The sequence below is a fragment of the Leuciscus leuciscus genome (assembly GCF_965113295.1).
Source record: "Leuciscus leuciscus genome assembly, chromosome: 22".
In the NCBI taxonomy this organism is placed as follows: domain Eukaryota; kingdom Metazoa; phylum Chordata; class Actinopteri; order Cypriniformes; family Leuciscidae; genus Leuciscus; species Leuciscus leuciscus.
In genome coordinates, this window is record NC_138746.1 from 25,936,912 (window position 1) to 25,958,001 (window position 21,090).

General features: G+C 35.8%; 1 protein-coding gene and 3 long non-coding RNA genes across 4 annotated transcripts in view; 2 read left to right on the top strand and 2 right to left on the bottom strand.

Annotated features, from left to right (window-relative positions):
- LOC309487047 overlaps positions 1-21,090 on the top strand; it is a 188,968-nt gene that overhangs the window by 73,824 nt on the left and 94,054 nt on the right. The window lies entirely within an intron of this gene.
- The window catches only part of epas1b (endothelial PAS domain protein 1b), a 47,390-nt gene that overhangs the window by 21,281 nt on the left and 5,019 nt on the right, over positions 1-21,090 (bottom strand). Inside the window, exons 2-3 of the mRNA XM_082154456.1 lie at positions 6,458-6,648; positions 755-906 (exon numbers count right to left, since the gene is read on the bottom strand). Coding sequence (XP_082010582.1) covers positions 755-906; positions 6,458-6,648 — 343 coding nt within the window. The remainder of the gene's footprint in view (positions 1-754; positions 907-6,457; positions 6,649-21,090) is intronic.
- Positions 2,371-6,278, bottom strand: LOC309487060. The gene is made up of 2 exons (XR_014201746.1): positions 3,256-6,278; positions 2,371-3,183 (listed from the first exon to the last, which is right to left on the bottom strand). It is a non-coding gene; the product is annotated as an uncharacterized lncRNA (long non-coding RNA).
- On the top strand, positions 6,910-12,822 carry LOC309487036. The gene is made up of 2 exons (XR_014201721.1): positions 6,910-9,922; positions 10,317-12,822. It is a non-coding gene; the product is annotated as an uncharacterized lncRNA (long non-coding RNA).

Here is a 21,090-nt window from a genome sequence, read left to right on the forward strand (position 1 = left end):
ATACAACATGAATTATATTCTGCATAAAGAAAATTAAGCTTACTTTAGACTCTGTGATTCATTATTTAGATTATTTTAATGTCCTTTTGCCTCAAAATATCTTAGCACTTCTTGTAATTCCCATTATTTTCAAGGTTGATTCTAATATAGTTCCTATTACTATAGTACAGTAAATGTTTTATATTATAACAGTAAAAACATACTGTAATACAATAACATATTTAAGAATAAATTAAAACTCTAAAACAAATACGGACACAATGTACACTATTTTTACATAATATACCACTTTGTATTTTACAGTACCAAGAATTGCTAGTTTTACATATAGTTATTTATATTTTGTGGTGAAATATGACCTGTACATGTTCTTGACAAGTTTTGTAAGATTCACAAACATTATGGATCTTTGATCTTTTTTATAATGGTCATTTATCTGATAACAAATAGATAACAGGCCACAGTTCTACAAAACAGCAGCCATGTGTAAGGAAGCAATTGGCAGCCAGAAGATAAATCCCAGAGCTTCTGTAGGGGTCCGAAAAAGTGACACATCCTTCCTCCAATACAGTGCTGGAAGGAAACGGGCTTGTGCTGTGGTTAATAATGGCATCTCGTCTGCCTAAGATTAATTGAACCCAGTGGAAATGAATGCTCAACAGACAAACAGCTAATAATAAAGTGACTAAAGGTGACTATCTGTCTGCATAGTGATTCCTTTCACTGCATGCATTGCTGGGCCTCTGATACTCACCTGTGTGAGACCCATGAATTTGTTGATGTTCTCTGATAAGAAGATCATGTCTCCGTCTGATGTTACCACAGTAATGAAGCCGCCCAGTGACTTCAGATACCAACTGTCCATCAGTCTGTCTACATCTGTCGTCTCTGTGGCAGGAACGCAGCCTGCAACACGGCACAAACACAAGTGTTTCAGAATGCATGTGCGCATGTGAGTGTGTGCACAATCGCTAGTCTTGCTCTGGCTTTTAAATCCCTGGCTGACCGACGTCCAAAATAAACAACAGCAACTTCATCCTGCTACTCTGAACCCTCCCAACAACACTGACCTCCCTTCTGTCACTGCCCTCAGCTCCACACACACACACACACACAAGTCTGGTTCGCTATCTTTGTAAGGACTCTCCATAGACGTAATGGTTTTTATACTGTCCAAATTGCATATTCTATCCCCTTACACTAACCCGACCCCTAAACCTACCAATCACACAAAACTTTCAGCATTTTTACATTTTCAAAAAAACTTTTCTCTCTCTTCTCTTATTCTGTATGATTTATAAGCTTTTGTTCCCATGGGGACCGCTAGCTGGTCCCCACAATGTACTATAAACCTGTAGTGTACACACACACACACACACACACACACACACACTACAAATACCCACATATACGGACACACAGACACCCACATGCCTTGCTGTATGATGGCACCAAATCTGTTCATTTCAATTTAAAGAGAAAAACTCCAGCTGTTACCCTGTATGTGGAAAACCCACATCTGTGAGAAACATATGAGAAGGGGTTATGCAATCAAAGACAATATTTGTGGTTATGCTTATCCGGAGATCACACGCACTTTTGGAAAAACACATAACCTTTGCAGTATAATGTATATTTGCATTGCCCTGTATTAGTCAAGTCAAGTCAAGTCAAGTTTATTTGTATAGCGCTTTTCACAATACAGATTGCATCAAAGCAGCTTCACAGTATTAAATTAAAATAATACAACAAAGTTTGTTTCAAGAGGAATTTATTGATTGATAAAATTAAATTAAATATCCCCAAAATATCCCCAACTGAGCAAGCCAAAGGCAACAGTGGCAAGGAACCGAAAAACTCCATCAAGTGACCTAATGGTGTCCTAAAACTCCATCAGGTGCCTTAATGGAGAAAAAAAAAACCTTGGGAGAACCCAGGCTCAGTCGGGGGCCAGTTCTCCTCTGGCATTGGATAGAGGCCGGATTGTAGTTTGAACTGTAGGATTATATGAATGCCTGGCTGAAGAGATGCGACTTTAATCTAGTTTTAAACTGGGAGAGCGAGTCTGAGCAACGAACAGTATCAGGAAGACTATTCCAGAGTTTTGGAGCCAAATGTGAAAATGCTCTCCCTCCTTTGGTGGTTCTGGATATCCTAGGTATGACCAAAAGCCTTGAATTTAGTGATCTTCTTACTTATTAGTACATACTCTAAGCGTATTAAATGTATTTTTATGAAACATTTTATATATATATATATATATATATATATATATATATATATATATATATATATATATATATATATATATATATATATATATATATATATATAGACTGAGACCACATTGAAAACATACAAAAAAAAAACAACTCTTATTTTGTTGAGTGATGTCAAATAAGAACCGCATTGCATTAACTAGTAGACCCCACTGTATATATAATTAAATTATAATATATGATTGCTTGTTTACATTTAATAAAAAAATAAAAAAAAGGTAAATAGTAATAGTGATAGTCAAATGATCATTTGGAAAAACTTAAATTCCTGACCGGTTGGTAATACCACCACTAATATGTGGACGGGGTGCCAGACTTTGGTTTGCCAGTACTGCAGTAGATCTGGCAGAGCTTCAGGCGGGAGGTGGAGTGGACAAGGACACGGAGAACAGAGCGGCTCCACACTGGGGGGTCGGAAGCCTGAGATTGCTCCAGTGTGCTTCCTCCAGATAAGAAACTTTCTCAAGGCCCATTGAGAGCCCAGGGCTGGATTTGAGCCGAGCCTAGAGAACGTGGCCCCGGGAGAATTAGAGTTACGTCTTTGAAGGGGTTCTTGTCTTGAGGCTTTCATTCTGAGATGAAACAAAACTGAACCCAAAATTGGGGTTGCAGAAATTGATCATCTGGAAGAGAAGTCAACTAATCTGAATGCATTGGTTGCTGAAACGCATGCATCTACAAGGGCAAATGATGATCTGAGCTGTAGAAATATTGACTATTGATATCTAAGATCATGCAGAACATCTGGGAACTCTTTAGTCCACCAAGATTACAAGATGTTTTGCTTTACATAATATGGAGCGAAAAAACTAAACGACACGACACAAAGCCCAACATCAAAAGACACAAAAACCTTAACAAAACTCCAAACGATACAAAAACAAAACATCAAATGACACAAAACCTAAACAAAACACCAAACGACACAAAAACAAAACAAAGCAAAAACAAAGCAAAAAGACACACAAAAAAAAACGACAAAAAAAACACCAAACGACACAAACAAAACAAAACGACACAGAAACAAAACAAACGACAAAACAACAAACACAAAAATAAAACAAACACAAAAATAAAACAAACGACACAAAAACATGACACAAAAAACAAAACCTTGTAGAAATTTGTTTTCACACAAATCTACAGACCTTTAAGTTTTGAACAGAATTAACTAGAAGAAATGGCATCTTAAAGCCTCTTACTGATAAATGCAACAACAATCACCCCGACATAGTTTTCAGCCTAAAACAACATAAAATCCAAAATGATATAAAATGATCATGTTTTGTTGTAACACTATGCCTATTTGAGACTGTAAAGAATCATAACCACGGTAGTAGAGAGATGGGGAGTCATTGATTTCAATGAGATTATATCTCGTCAACCATTATTTTAGAACACATTTTTAGAGCCGCCCATGGGCGAAAAGAGATAATATCAAGTGAATGACCGAATCAGTTCTAAGCATCAGTGCAGTGGGTGTGTGGATCTTATGTAAAAAAAAGGTGTTTCCCATGCACCCTCAGCACGGGTAGGGTGATGGCGAGAGGAGGAGGGGATGGATGGATGTGCGGCGCCAGGGTTGGCCTGTGTTTTGGCTGGCCTGCGACGGAGAGCGCCAGCCTTAAAGAAAGCACCAATCAGGCTTCCAGCACAGAGCTCGCAGACCTGCTGATAACACTATCTGATGTACCATCTCTTACTGACAGGGCTGCTTTTCAATGTCTTCTTCCCCTCCCTCCCCTCCTTCTCTCTTTCCATTTCTGCATGTAGCATGAACCTGAACATTTGACTGTCAAGTCACATCAAGTCCAACAGTCCAAACTGAAGGAACCGAGCCGATTCTGCAATCTAACTGCGTATTAATTGTGATCCCTGTGCTTTTAGTGTCTGTTGCAAATACAGAACGGAATGTCGAATGCAGGAGTTCCTTTGTCCAGCTTCCGGAGATTCTAATTTTATAAATCAAGACACACAAACAATACGAACACGCTCACATCCTCTCGCCATACCTGCTTTAGACAAAGAAACTTTCAAAAGACCTGGGGCCTGATGTATAAATGTTGAGAACGCACAAAAAAAAAAAAAAAGGCATTGAAATGTGCGTACGCAATTTTCCATACACAAATCAGGATTTATAAAAAAAAAAATTAACTTAGTGTAAATATGTGCGCACTGTCCGCGCACTCTAGACCCTTTCTAAAGGGAATTTTGCACAGGTTCGGTCATATAAATGGTTTTATAAAACGTAGTTCAGCCCAAAATTATATTCGGTCATCATTTTATCCCCCTCATGATTTTATTTCCTTCTGAGTGACTCAAAATGAGATATTTTGCAGAATGTTTTCATGAAATTTGAATGCTATGGTGGACTGAAATATTTTCAGAAAATAAATTCAGAATTCAATTTTAGTCTGTTTCTTACACAAAGCTTTCAGAAGACTTGGCAAACATAGCGCACAACTTGTATAGATTTTTATGATACGGTTATAGTTATTTTATACCCTTTTTAGGAGTCTGGCAGTCTGAATTAGAATCCAGGACAAAAGGAGCATTGTCAAAATTATGTTGAACTTCTCATTTTGCTTTTCATGGAAGAAAGAAGGAAAGAAACCCATACTTGTTGGGAACGACATGAGGGAAGTAAATGATAACAGAATTTACATTTTTGGGTGAACTATCACTTTAAAATCACACACTCTTGAAGCTTACCGTACCCATTATTAATTATACTCCGTAGGTTTTCATTAAATTGTTTCATTCATGCAATCTTTGATTTATAAGATTAGCACCTACAGCTAAAGATAATTAACCCAGACAGAGTTACAGCAGGTCCAATATTCACTAACACAATTATATCCTTATATAAAGCACCTCCTCATTTGTATAATACAACAGTTACTGTAATGCAGTCTGACATTTCCTCATAAGTGAACCTAGATAAAAGATCAAACTAAAGGTTTAGCATTTGATTATCATCCGAGTGTGTATTTGCAAAGCGACTCCTACTTTGACGTGGAGTCACCCATTTGATAACCATTATTTATCATATAACTGTAGTAATATGCACCAGTCAGTAGCGGTTTCCATCGCACGTCCTGATTTTGCTGAGTTAGACGCGCTCCTGGGTCAACATATTTTGTTGATCCTGGAAAAACATTCCTGTCCCAAAATGTAATCCTAACCATATCCCACTCTACCCCTAAACCCCATAAGTCATCCCTAAAATCAGAGGGAAATGATGTAGAAGCACCTAACTCTGGTTGTAAGTCTAAACTTGACAAACTGTAAATGTATCCCTCAATCTGATTGGTTGATGGAATGTTGATCCAGGAACGTTGCACTTGGTAAAATCAGGTTCTGCATTTCCATCCACCTATTTTTATGCGTATTTCAGGATATCACATTTTAAAAAAAACACGCTTGATGGAAACGGCAAGATGCGAATCAATTCTAAAAATGCGCATAAAAATCATAAGCGCCCAATTGGACAAAAATACAAATAATTCATCCGATAAGAGGACGTGCATAAACTACGATGGAAACACATTACAGAATATGTGCAACAAAAACTTCACATGACTTTGCCTCAACAGTGGATGTAACTGGATGCAAAGAATCTCAAATGTTGGTTTGATCATTCTGAAATGCCTGAGCCAAAGTCTGTCATCAGAATGATTTAACATAATGGCCTCCCAGAAGCATTTGGGATCTCCCGAATCCCACAATTGCATTCTCAAATACCAGCATCTGAACGCAAGATAACATGACAGCGTGTATTGTGTTTCATCTGCGCGCTCTGAGATGCAAGTCTTTTATGATGTACTGTAGCAGCAACCTCCATTTTTATTAAAGATCAGTTGTGCCAATTTTCCAGGGAGTGACGTTTGAACACATGGGATGGAAACACTACTTTATTCGCAAATGTTTTATGCAAAATTGAACGGAAACATAGGAATTATTAAAATTATTGCTGAAACAAAAGATGACTGATGAATGACAGATTAAAAACCGGTCTTAAAATAAAGTGCATTAAAACTAAATTCAATAGTTTCTGTCGATGTCAAATCAATGTTGTGATGCCCAAAGGCAGCATATTATTATGATTACATATTTTGATTAAATACAGTACAGTATGTTTATTCAGCCCAGTCACACATGTGCATTTGGACATGTACCTGAGGTGAGGAGTTTGCGTGTCCGCAGGAAGCTGATGGCCAGTCTCATGATGGATGCTTTATCCAGGTGTGAGCTGATGCTGTGTGGGAGGGGAAGCTGGTGGGCAACTTCGTAGAACACCTCCGTCTCCTTACTCCGCCTGCAGCGCGCAGCATCACGAGACTTCTCCTTACGCCGCTCTGAGCTGCACCTACAATATGGAACAACACGAAAATATGTGATAAAAATGTTTCCATTTGTAATTGATTTTTTGTTATAAAAATCTAAGAAAAAATATTTAGTTTTTTTTTTCTTTTTTTTCCTGAAATGCTATATAGTGCAATATGCAAATATTTCAACAGATTAAAAATAATTGAAGGTCAATCCCAAAGAAAAGGTAACATTTTTCACTCTTGTTTCTCTCCCTTAAAGGGATAGTTCACCCAAAAAATGTAATTAGCCCATGATTTACTCACCCTCAAGTCACCCTAGGTGTATATCACATTCTTTTTACGAGTTATATTAACCAATGTCCTGGCTCTTCCAAGCTTTATAATGGCAGTGAATTACTGTTTCTGTTTTGAAGTCCATAAAAGTGCTCCACACGGCTCCGGGGGGTTAATAAAGGCCTTCTGGAGCGAACTGATGCGTTTATGTAAGAAAAATATCCATATTTAACACGTTATAAAGTAAAGTTCTAGCTTCCGGCCAAACGGCTATACGCTGTCTATTTGCAACAAAAGTGCAACTTACACAAGTTGTGACATCGGAAGTAGCGTAGTGTGTCATGGCGTAGCGTAAATATCAGCAGTATGTCGCATTACTCGCATAAGTTGCGCTTTAGACTTTAGTGAAATACGTATGTTCTTTGGCCGGAAGCTAGTTATTTTACTTTATAAAGTTTTATATTTGGATATTTTTCTTACACAAACACCTTTATGAATGCGACAAACACAGATATGCTCAACCCATTTATTTATCTGTGTATCTATACGTTTTTCAAGAGAATAACACTCTCTTTGTGCCCTTGACAGTCTTTCTTATTCAACTCAAGTCACTCTTGCAGAAGCAGACATCAGTCCCAAAAACTGGGCCAGCGGAGAAAGAGCCAGTGTCCGGCAGGTGCGAATGAATCCACACGCACACACATTTTTGTACATATATTTTTGAGAGGACATTCATTGACACAATGCAATCTCAAGCTCCATACCCTAACCCTACCCATCACAGCTAAGTGCCTAACCCAAACCCTAATTATAACCTGATTATAATTAATTAACCTAAAACAAAGTCTTGACCCTCAAGCAGGCATTTAAAGGGTTCTCAGAAAGTGACGACCGGCCAAAATGTCCTCACTACTCTCTTTGTCCTCACTCCGATGGTCTAAAACCCAAACCAGTCCTCACAAAGATAGTTGTACAAGTACACAGACACACACGCAATTTAAATGTTTTATTGGGACATTCCATAGACAATGATTTGTATACTGTACAAACTGTATTTTCTATCCCCTAACCCTACCCAACAAAGAAAACTGTTTGTTGGATTAGTAGTAAAAAAAAAAAACGTAGAATAAACAGGCTACAGCCCAAACATATGATAAACTGTGTAACAGAATAAATCAGTAATAATGACACCGCAAAAGGAACTCATAACTTTGTACTGCTTTATTTATTCTAGTCAACCCAAACTGTCAGGAGCGGATGGGTCAATGCCAGATCTCAAGTGGGACATTCCTGGCTGGTTTAAGTGCTTATGGGAATGATCACTTATAGCTACATCCTGAATTTAATAAACAAAAATATTGTCCCAAATTAGAAAACATCTGTCCCATGAAAAGAGATTATTTACAGGAACTAGAATGTATTTCCCATTTATCTTGTTGAATGTTGACAACTCTCTGATTACAGATCAAATAATTAATCCATCCATCCATCTTGACAACCAAGACTGGTGGAGTTTATTTGTATGACATTGGTAATCTATAACCATATTTATATTTATATAAATCACAAGATATCTGAAAATAAGAAATCAGAAAGTCATTACTTTCCAGAAATATCGTGTTGCATTATAAAATATACAAATATTATTATAATTAAGAAAATTGTTAATATAATAAATGAAACTGTAACGTTCTTATTTAATGTTATATTGATCGTTTTTAACAATTTTGTTAGAGAGACAAAAAAGCTCAGTGTGACAAGCAAAAGTGTGCTAGTCATGCACTTGGAGTGCCTTGAGCTGTGGTTTGTGGGTCACTTCAGAGGTCGAGATACATCACCACCAGCACTGAGTGATATTTTAACTCACTGTAACTGTAGCATAACACAACCCTTATGTGCAAGACGCAAGATCACAGTTACACCAAAACCCACATGTTGTAAACAGATTTTGATTTTATTACTCTCTGAAGAACAACTAAACAACGATATACAGTACACTCACCTGCCACTTTATTATGTACAACTAGCTAATACCCTTGTGCCTTAATTCTTCATGGTATAGATTCAACAAGGTACTGAAAACAATCCATATTGATGATAATATTATGAAGTTGCTACAGATTTGTCATCTGCACATCCATGATGTGAATCTCCCGTTCCACCACACCCCAAAACTGCAGATCTTGAAACTGAAGAGGCCGTTTGATTATAGTGAACTTATTGTCATGTTCAAGAAACCAGTTTGAGATGATTTGAGCTTTGTGACATGGTGTATTATCCTGTTGGAAGTATCCATCAGAAGATGGGGACACTGTGGTCATAAAGGGATAGACATGGTCAGCAAAAATACTCAGGTAGGCGTTTAAACGATTCTCAATTGGTACTAACAGGCCCAAAGTGTGCCAAGAAAATATACTCCACATCCGTACACCACCAACAGCCTGAACCGTTGACACAAGGCAGGATGGATCCATGCTTTCATATTGTGTATGCCAAATTCTGACCCTAACAACTGAATGTTGCAGCAGAAATTGAGACAATCATTTCCAATCTTCTATTGTCCAGTTTCAGGAGTGGCACCCGGTGTGTTCTTCTGCTGCTGTTGCCCATCTGCTTCAAGGTTTGCAACAGATGCTCTTCTGCAGACCTTGGATGTAACGAGTGGTTATTTGAGTTACTGTTGAGCTCGAACAGGTCTGGCCATTCTCCTCTGACCTCTGGATTCAACAAGGATAGTTCCTCTTTTTCTGATCATTCTCTGTAAACCATAGAGATGGTTGTGTGTGAAAATCCCAGATCAGCAGTTTCTGAAATACTCTGACAGCCCGTCTGGCACCAACAACCATGCCACGTTCACTAAAATCACCTTTCTTTCTCATTCTGATGCTCAGTCTGAACTTCAGCAGATTGTCTTGACCTTGTCTACATGCATATATTGTAGTTTAGTGAGAATGACTGATGTTTAACTGTGTCTGTCTCACAATTTTAAGAAAGACCAAGTAAAAACCCAAACAAGTCCCTGCCAATCTAAATCCAAATGTAGCATTTCAATGAACACTAGATTTTTGACGGTTTGTCATACATATTAAAATTAACAATAAAACATTTTGACTCCATTTTGTCAATGTTCAAAGTATCATGAGAGTATTGTATCATGAGATCAGTATCGTGTATCGAACCAAATCGTTTAATGTTGTCTCGAGAATGACTGATGTTTTATTTATTTGTTATATGTTGATTTAGGAAGACATTTCACAACACAGAAAAGCCAACCTAGTCATTCTTCTAATGTGAGATAGGAAGGTTAAAAAAAATAATGACATTCATAATGATTGATCATAGTCTTATGAATGCTATAAATAATAAATCCTGGTGCGTTATTGTTTCTGTTGTGGCTCATTTTAACTTTTTTAATTTATTTTTTTAAGAAAAGAAAAAAGACCTCTCTGGTCTGACATCTTGGTCCTACGTCAGGTAACAAGTGATGCAGTTCAAATCAATCTTTATATTATAGCAGAAACAATACTCCTGTCAATTCTTCCTCTTTTTCTATTTAGAAGAAAATAAATTAGTACTGGGCTGGTTTCTATGGAGACTGTGTTAAGGATGTTGATGCCCACTTTTCCAGTCCTGCATCCAATAAGATTGCAGAAGACAAATGTGTAGACACTATATGATGCAAAGGCCAATAATTATTTCAATGACCAAAGACTTATTTTATAAAGGTCTTTTTAAACTACCATACAAGCTAAGATGATCCAAGTGGTCATGTTGTACCATTCAACATCTGCAATACAAAGATGCTGATAGCACAAGCGTGTCATACACATATACAAAAGTAAATAAATCAATTCAGTTTCTCCTCGCACTCATGAGCTGAGGTCGGTCTAAGCTCAAGTTCTCTTCTTTCAAAAGGTCTTGCATGCTTCACTAGCTCCTTCAGACTATAGAGCTCTCTGGATGAATATGTTCAGTACAGACTGTCTACTTTATAGTTAGTGCGCAGACTCAAGAGAACACTGCAGGACATTCAACAATAGAGATCTAGAGCTCACTCAGGGCATGAAACCATCCAGTGAACCCTCTGAACCCCGTGTAGCAGGATGTCTACAGGCTACAAGACCATATGACGACCAACAATGGAAAACAGGCAGTGACCCGAAGAACTGCTATCATCAAAGATTCTGTCCCACAAAATATTACATGCAAAGCATCACTGAAAACCTTCAAATCTCATTCTACAGCTGCTACAGTCTCTAGTGTCATCCGTGGTTCTCAATAGGATGATTTGAAGAAGCAAAAGGTCATTTTTGCCACTGCAATTTGATTTGCTGATTATTTTATTCTAGAATGTCTTTCAGTAAATCAGCTTTTGATGTATCTGGCTGCCTTGATGGTAACTTAACCTGCTCAGTGTCGTGCTTTCACTGCAAGCTTGTTAAGCAAGTACTTAGCTAAGATAAAGAAATTTCACAAAAGAAACTGATACATTTCTAAATACATAGGGAGGTGTTTTTTTTGCTGTTACTGTAATTTCCTGTCACCTCACAGAAGTGTGAGACACTTCAGACACATTAAGATGCACTGCACTTTTTTACAAGCACCTTGTCGCCATGTGGATTTACCGGTTATTAATTCAGGTTTTGAATTGAGAACATTTTGTTTAAAATCGATTGATGAAATGTTGGTACAGTAAGTCACCCTACTAAATCTGATAAATGTGTTACATACAGTATGACAGGCAACAGAGTTAATGCTCTGACCAGTACTTCCCTCAAACCATACTGTATTTCATTCATTCATATCATATATTTATTCACTGAATTTATATTAATTTATATAAGTGACACTCATTTAACCCTGTAAAGCCTGACATGTGAAGATACTGAGAGATATATATACACACACAATTAAAAATAATAACAATAATAACAAATAAATTAAAATCATCCAAACATTTTATATGTTCTACTTTCCTGCAACTCTACAAACCATGCAGTTTTGAAGTCTAAATTCATTGTATCGAGGGAAGACATCAATATGTGACAATATATTTTCTTGAAATGAGATCCACAGCGAGACAAAACTTCCTCACATATGATTGCGTTTCCATTCTCTCATATTCAACTGGGATCCAGTATTAAAACGTTAGCAACACATTCTGTACATTTGTAAGTAGTTACAGGGTTTATTTTCTATTTGAGATCACTTTGTAACATCACTTGCACCTTTGTACTTAAGCAAACAGTAACACTGATAAGTTTCCAAACCAACGAGAATGCAACAAAAATCAAACAAACAAACAAGTTCAGTGAAACTCAAAGCAGAGTATCAAACACTCATCCAAAGCACACTTTGGTTTGTGCCGAGATTGACATTCTGTTGAACCATCCAGATCACACTGAGAATTCAAAGTATTTAACGCAAAAGCGATAGACATCACCCTGTCATGAGGATGTTATCTATTTCAGTTTGACAAATGAGCTACTGTATGATGATCCTGAAGCTGAAATATGAGCTGCCTTCAGATCCTGACAAAGCCACAAGTAAATACATTAACAAACTTAACTCAGCTATTGACTTGGAAAATCCGTTTGAACTATGTTTAGCAGGTTGGCCGAACAGGTGGACTGATGGCCTTGCACTCACAGATGTGGTTAATGATAAAACGCTCGCACGGCACGGGAGAAGCCATAAACACGAAACCTGACTAAACAGTCTTGACCTATTCAGCCATGCAAACAATGACACGCTACCTTATGATTTGCCTTACGTGAAATGCACTAAATTAAGCGCTGTCCCCCCCGCTATTCCTGCCCCGTAATGAGAGGCTCTTTCCTAGAACTCAGCTCTAACCTTCACTGTCCCAAAACCTCCTCAAACGGCTTCTGTGTCGCACAAGGCATGGGGAACCTGGGAATTTCATAGCAAACAATAAATATCAAAATTGAAAGTGAAAGTCTAGAATTTTTGGAAGTAAGCTTTTTTTAATTTAATAAAGGTTCATGATTTTGAAATCTGAAATGTATGTAGTTTTCAATATAACTTTTCACTTAAATTATTATGCTTATAATGCAATTTGTAAAATAGTCCCTGTGGTTTTAGACTAATATTGTGAAATATTATTACTAAAAATAATTGTTTTCTATTTTTAATATATTTTAAAATTAAATGTCTTGCTGTGATGCCAAATTTATCTTATTATTGTCAATGTTGAAACTAGTTGTGATGTTTAATATTTGTGTGGAAAACATGACACATTTTATTTTCAGGATTCTTTGATGAATAGAAAGTTCAAAACAACAATTTATTAGAATTTTTGTTTTGTTTTGGCAACATTATAAATGTATTTACTGTCATTGTTTAACAACTGAAGGCATCCTTGCTGAATAAAAGTATTAATTTCTTTCAAAAATGATAATCTTCCTGACACCAAACTTTTGAACAGTAGTGTATACACATAAATAAACTGTATTAAAACATTATATAATATAAAAAAAATATTATATTGCTGATTGTTATATAAAAATATGATGCATAATTAAAATTATAAGGTTGAAAAATTCTCTTTGGAATGATAATTAAATCTTGAAAAACCTAAGAATTTGTTGAAAAGATAGATAGATAATAAACCATAAGTGCCCCACCTTTGACCAAGATAAGCTGTAAAACCAGATTAAAGGAACAGCTTTTCAAAATAATCACCCTTGGCGCATGAAATCATCTCACCGAGTCTGCGGATGCGGGCGCCTGTGTTCGGCCTTTTCTCAAGGGATTCCTAGAGCATGAGGTAAACGGAGCAAAGGTGCAGTTTTAGGCTTGTACAATGAATCTTCATGGTCCACATGTGTGACCTGAAGCATGGCACAGATTAGCGTAACAGAGTATTCTCCCAACAATGTGTTATACAGCCTTCACCTGAGCCATATCTTAGTCAGCATCAGAATCAGCCAATGGAACATACTATTTTGAAACTCAAAAAGTTGCAAGATGCTAATGGTGCATGAAAGAAGCGAGAAGTAACTTCAAATGACCCCTACAAAGCACATACCTGGCATATGTCTCAATGCTGCAACTGGCATTCAACAGAAATTATTGTTTTACAGTGCACTACATCATTATGCACCTGGGAAAGAGGAAAGAATAACAGGTCACAAGCGCATTTAGTGTGCTAGAAAAATATAAAATATTGTCTACAAACCCTTTGTAATGCAGGTTACCTTTTAAATGCTTATTTTTAACCCACTACATTACAGATGAAAGTGCAAAAGACAAGATATGATGAAGAGAGATGGCAAACTGGATCAAGAAAAGCACTAGACAGAATAAAAATTGCGTCACCCGCATAATTGCCTCAGCACATTGTGTCTAGACCACATCTCTGATAAGAGTTATTTTTTTTACTTTTTACTTTAAAGATAAATATAAAACTCAAGATATGATCTGCTATTACTTAAAGGAATGGTTTACTTATAAATGAAGATTATGTCATCATTTACTCATCCTTATGTCATTCCAAACTATAACATCAATTCAAGTATATTCATATTTATTCATAACCAATCACGTCAATGTGTGATCATCAATGAGTGGATCTCTGAGCCGGTGTGAGTGAGTGGAGGCGGGGCTAATTTGCATATTCATAGAACCACATATATTAAATGAGGCAAGGGTTGATGAGTTATATTCAAGCTATTTTAAGGCATTAAGAAATGTTTAAGGAAAAAAACTTTTAAATATAATTCTGGTGATCAAAGATGAGTTTTAAGGGATACAACGATTTACTACAGGGGGATTAAGTATTAGTAAATGTTATGTGCTTTTGTCGTTTTCATTAGTTTTGTGTTTGTTTTAAATAGCGATTTAGCTTTCATTTATTTTTAGTTTACTCATTTTAGTACTTTAACTCAAACTTATTTCAGACTCAATGACTGAGCAAAGGATTTTACCTTTGGCTGATCTCAGGTCACATTCACACTTATGCAAATTCAAATCTGTCAGTGATGACATTGTGACATCAAACACCATCAGTGATCTGGTCCCTGTCAATTTTCAATGGATGGAAACTTGCAGTTTGGATTTCAAAATCTCTTCTTTTATAGTCAAACAGCTTTGAAATGAAACGAGGTTGAGTACATTTTTGGATTTTGTATTTAATTTTGCTGTCTATTCCAATTCAGTTCACATCAATGAGGAAAATAATACACCCTCCAAGCCCAGTATGTGTTGTAAACACATTACCGGTATGTAAACTGTGTCTGGCCACATTTAAATTCTCTTCAAGTCCAGGGCAGACTCTCTTTGTTAATGTATAACGCAGCAGCAGAGAGGTGAGGTGAAGTCTGAGAGGAGGAGCAGCGGTTAAGATTTCCCATGCCTGACCACTCATTCTAATGAGAAACACCAAAGCCATCGCTTGCTTACAGTCTGTTTTCCGTTCATTTTGGCATCTTGCTAAACACAAACAGAGAACAATGACGACTAGGCTAATCTCTGATCCTTTGGAACAGAACGTTCCCGGCGATGGTTGTTTGGATGGGTTTGAGAACTTTCTGTTCCAAAGGATCAGAGATACAAGGATACAACCCTCTCGACCAGGAGAGGAAAGATCACAGAAATGGATGGGGTTTACATTACATCATGCTGATGGCAAAACTGGAGGGTGGACATGCTGTAACACACTTAAGAATACTGGCACACACCACACAGTTGTTCAAGCACATGCAGGATTCTTCAAGAGGACCACTTGATTCAATGTCTATTATTTCTATAGCACTTTACACAATACAGATCATTTCAATGCAGCTTTACAGAAAAGGCCAGATTCAAAGATACAGCATAATCAGGTTCATCTGAGCATCATCAGAAGGATTCAAAATTACCCGTATATACACATTTTCAATATTCAGATATCAGCTCTACCAATATATGACATCATTTGGTGGATTTCTAAAGAACATCACCCAACGTGTATCATTTTAAGCTTAATTATGCACATCTGAAAACAAAGATGAAAATATTTAGATGGATATAAATAAATAACTGATAATATTAAATGTACATATTATGTTTTAATGGTTGCAGACTAATGATTAGGCTACTTACTACTGTATTGAAAGGAGAAATAAAAAAATATAGAAATTTAAAGAAGAAAAGTTGGACACTTTAATTAATAATAATAGTAATAAAGCAAAATAACATTATCGACAACAATAATAAACAAATGTAATATGCATCTTTATCAAAATATAAACATATAGACAAAAATAGATGCATAAAATATATAAAGTATATTTCCAAAATCTAAAATGTAATGAGTAAAAACTGTAGGTCTAAATGCTATTTTATCAATCAGGAATTGATTGAATTTTGAAAAGTGGTCTTGATTTACATTAAGTTTATGCCATGAACACACATATTTGTTTGTCTGTTTGTGTTTGTGTTTTCATTTCCAAGTTTGATTAATTAACAATTGTCTATCAGAAATAGCTAGTAAATTAGAAAGAATGGGCAAGTAACGTAATTAAAGAAGAAAAACTGAAATTGTATTTTCTTGTAAAATGTACTCCAATAATCTTTTATTTGCAACTTTAAAAAATAATTTTTACAGTGTAGTTCAAACCGTTCCACTGACTTGATCTTTGTCATCACTCAAAAACAAGCCCCACAGAAGCCTCGCATATGCTAAATGTTTTAGTGAACATATGTGTAGATAAACTTTACTGTTTATCACTATCACTGTACTGTATTATTATTATTTTACTTCTTGCACTTTACTTCTGTATTATTATTCTTGACTAGCCATTCTTGCTCTTGTAGCCAAACATATTTAAAACAACTGGTCGAAAGTATGGTTCCTCAGAACGTATACTTAACAGTATGCCTTATATTACAGTATTAATATAAAAAGGTGTTTTTTTTTTTTTTAACACTGGTTGATATCAAATTTATGAACATAAAAATGACAGGTGAAAGTAAATGAGAGACCCAACACTTGCTAGACAATTAATTAAGATAATTCAGATGATGTTCCATTTCTGCCAGCCATGCACACTGATTTATTTTTGAGGAATTCTACGCAATTGGGAAATCAGGGTCAAAGTTTACTGTAGTAGTCAATGACGTAGTTCAGTGATGGACACCAAATAAGGGTAACAAGAGTAAAGTTCATCTGGAAGCAGCTGATGTTAGAACTTGACGTGACATTGAAGCATGCGTCAGGAGGAAGAATGGGCTTGGTGAACAGGAAGTGTAAGGAGGAGGTAAAGCGAGGAAAAACACTAGTAAAGATCAGTATGCCTTAAGAGAGAGAAGATGGGAGAGATACTGAATCAGAGGAAAGCAGAAAGCCTGAAGTAAGAGGGAGAAAAACAAGAAAAAGAGAAGGAGAAAATAAGCTCCCAGACTGAGAGCAGTGCCTCGCACCCCTGCAGTTAGCGGAGGGTGGGGACTGTGAAGTCTCCGTTCAGGCCTTCTCTAGAGATCCTGTCACAATAAACTGTCCTACAGCTGGGAGGCTCTTTGAATTTCTCCACCAAAAGTCTCATATCTTAGATTCTCCTATGAAAACAAAGGTCTTAAATGCCCACATCAGTCCAGATCTACTCAAATGCCTATTGCTGCTGATAACAAATGACAAAAAAAGTGGAAAAGACAGAAAGCATGCGCTAAATCTTGCAGTCGCTTGACGATAATATGTCAATAAAAATGACCCTAAAGGGCTTCAGGGTTGATTTTCAGAGAAACTATCCTTTCGACTTGTTGATATTTTAAATATTGTTCGCTGTAATCGTGAGAATAGAAATGCATTCAAGAACTTAAATGGACAGTTCACCCAAAAATGAAAATTCTGTCCTTAATTACGCATGTTCACGAGAGCACCACAACGTATGCGTGGTGTTGACGCGAGAGCAGATGTTGCATGAATGCGCGTTGGAGATTATTATTTTGTAAAGTGGCAAATTATGTTTGTTCGTTTGTTTTTTGCGCAAACAAAGCGCTTCATAAAATTGAGGTCTGGGGCTTGAAAGTGGTAGCTTGCGTAGTTGTCAATGGAGGGACAGAAAGCTCTCAGATTTCATTATAAAGATCTTCATTTGCGAACATATTTTTATTGAATTTTACAACACATTTAACAAAAGAACAAATATAATCTTCTTAAATACAAACATAACTTAACTCAAATCCCTCCCCCTCCACAATAGCCCTGGCAGTCGGTCAAAGATCTTCATTTGTGTTCCGAAGATGAACGAATGTCTCACAGGTTTGGAATGACATGAGGCTGAGTAAGTAATGACAGAATTGTCATTTTTGGGAGAACTATATACTAAATGTATATACTATAACAAATCAGTATATAGTATACATTAAGTATACAGTATATATTGTTTATTATTAGATATCTACATATATTTTTACTAAAATATTTTAATAAATGAACAATGTGAGGCATCAGTGAGGCTTATTTTTAGTGATAATGCAAAAGAGTTTGATTCAGTGAAACCGCTTGAATTGAACATAAATTAATCATAAATCAATTCCACCCACTCAACCAAACAAATAACTTTGCTATGTCATAGAGCATAAAAAAATACCCTATTGACAACTTTACAAAATTCAACCAATTTGATCAATTGGCCTACAGATTTTGAGATCACCTTTGAAATATATCAAGTTCCTGATTGATTAATATACCACAGTATATATTTGGCATTCCAACCAGCTGTAGTGACTGTACTGACTAGTCAACTACTTAATTAGTTGATTAACACTGGTACTTTAGGTCTGTGCCAACTAGTCATAGATTACACGAAGTCAAAGTTTAAAAAAAAATTGAAAGAGATTAAAGAAATTAATACAATAATACAAATTAATACACACTTAATGCATTCAACAAGGATGCATTAAGTGAATCAAAAGTGATAGTAAAGACTTTTAACACAGATTTTCTTCTTGAGATTTTCTGTTCTTGAGAACTTTATTTTCATCAAGTATTCTGAATGAAAATGTATTACTGTTTCGACAAAAACAAATTTTTTATTATTGCAGCACGACTGTTTTCAACATTGATAATCAGAAATGTTTTTTGAGCGGTAAATCAGCATATTAGAATGATTACTGAAGGATCATGTGACACTGAAGACTGGAGTAACCTAAATTAGGTTACCAAATTAAAAAATTATATTATAATTTATTAATTTATTATAATTTATATTATTTCACAATATGATTGTTTTACTTTATTATTATTTTTGTCAAATAGGTCTAAATGCAGCCTTGATGAGCATAAAATACTTTTTTTTCAAACATTTTTAAAAATCTCAATGACCCAAACTTTGAATATGTTATGACCTATAAGTTGTGCTTTATCTATAAGGTGACAGCATGAAGAATATCAAGTGTCTATTTGTAAGCCATTTGTTTAGTATGCTAACTTGTAAAGACCAAATATATTTGGAATCGCAAGCATTGGGGTTAACAAAGGACTTATAAGGTGGTCTGACTCATTTAACCCCTTAAACCCTGAGGCCATTTTTGGAGTTTTTTGTCTGAGTGACACACAAAAAAGTAAAGACTCATAACTTCAAAACTATAGAGAGGAGAGTCAAAAGGTAGATATCATTTGTTAGGAAACTTTTTATATTTTTAGAAAATATAAATTTTTATTACTTTTGGACAATCTAATGCTGAGAAAATGCTGATAAAAGACAAAAATATTAATATTATTTTTTAATAATTTACATATCTTTCTTATTTGAAATGCAATAATTCAGGAAGGAAATACGGTGGCAAAATAATTCTTTTTTTGTGATGTTCCCCTATGTGTGGTCTGCGTCTGGATCGTTATTTTATGATGATAGCATAAAGTAATCCAAAGTTACAGCACTTGGAACAAAGGGAGCCTTTTTGTTAAGTCATCACACATTTGGAAGGCAATAAAAAAAATGAGTTTTCTTAGTGACATACACAAAACTAAAGACTCATAACTTCAAAACTATAGCAAGGAGATTCTAAAGGTAGGTATCGTTTGAAAGAACACTTTTCAAATTTTTTGAAAATATACATTACATTACATTTGGACATTCTCCTGCCGAGAAACTGCTGATAAAAGACAAAAAATATATATAATTTTTATAATGATAATGCATATCTTTCTTATTTGACATGGAATAACTCAGGAAGGAAATAAGGTAGAAGGAAAATTCTTTTTTGGGGAAGTCCCTCTATATATGAGCTGCATCTGGATAAAATTTTGTGGTGATTGGATAAAGCAATCAAAAGTTATAGCATTTGGAACCAAGATAGCCTTTTTGTTGAGACCTTGACGCCCCCTCATGGGCATTTTTAAAATTGTTTCACCATGAAGAAAATCTTGTCATAAAAGCAATAGATTAAGTAAATTTTGGGCTCATTTGAATTGTATTAATATGCTGTAAAAAATTAAGTGCAATTTTCAATGATTTTTGAATGTTTCATGAGATGTATGATGTTTTTGACACATTGCAGTACATAGTACAAAAAACTATTTTATAGATTATGAAAAAAAATATTCTATTTATCAACAAATAACTCAGCAGTACTTAGGAGTTTTTCGAATTGGCTACATTCACTGTAAAGTTCAGACTCTAAGCTTTCAAATGACACCAATTTTGTTTGAATCAAGGCAATATTTTGGAAAAATATGATAATTAATATTTTCGCAGCTAGGTGGCGCCTGTGGGGCGTCTGCGGGCGGTACACTCCGGTTGAGAGAGACTAGTCAGCACTCGTTCAGAGTTGATCGAAGTGGTTGGATGCATTAAAAAGCTGAGATTCTAAGCTTTAATATGATACATATTTTGTGTTATTCGACGTTTGAAATCGAGCACGGATGGTTCCGGGAAAACTGGAAAACACTTTGCACCCCGGGAGGATGAGAGACTTGTTTTTTAGCCAAGTATGCATCACTTCGTGAGGAATATCTCGTGATCAAAGCAATGGATTATGTTGTGTTTGGGCTCTTTGTAATCGTGAGAATCTGCTGTCAATAAAGATGTGTGATTTTTCACAATCCATGCATGTTTCATTGAGTTATGAGCTGAAACGTCACATCAAAACAACATCGCATCACTGCTATTGCTACTTCATAGATCCGCCTGTGGAATTTTTTGTGTTAGAACGCCATAAGGAATATATTTAGATCTGAGTGATGGATTATGGCGAGTTTG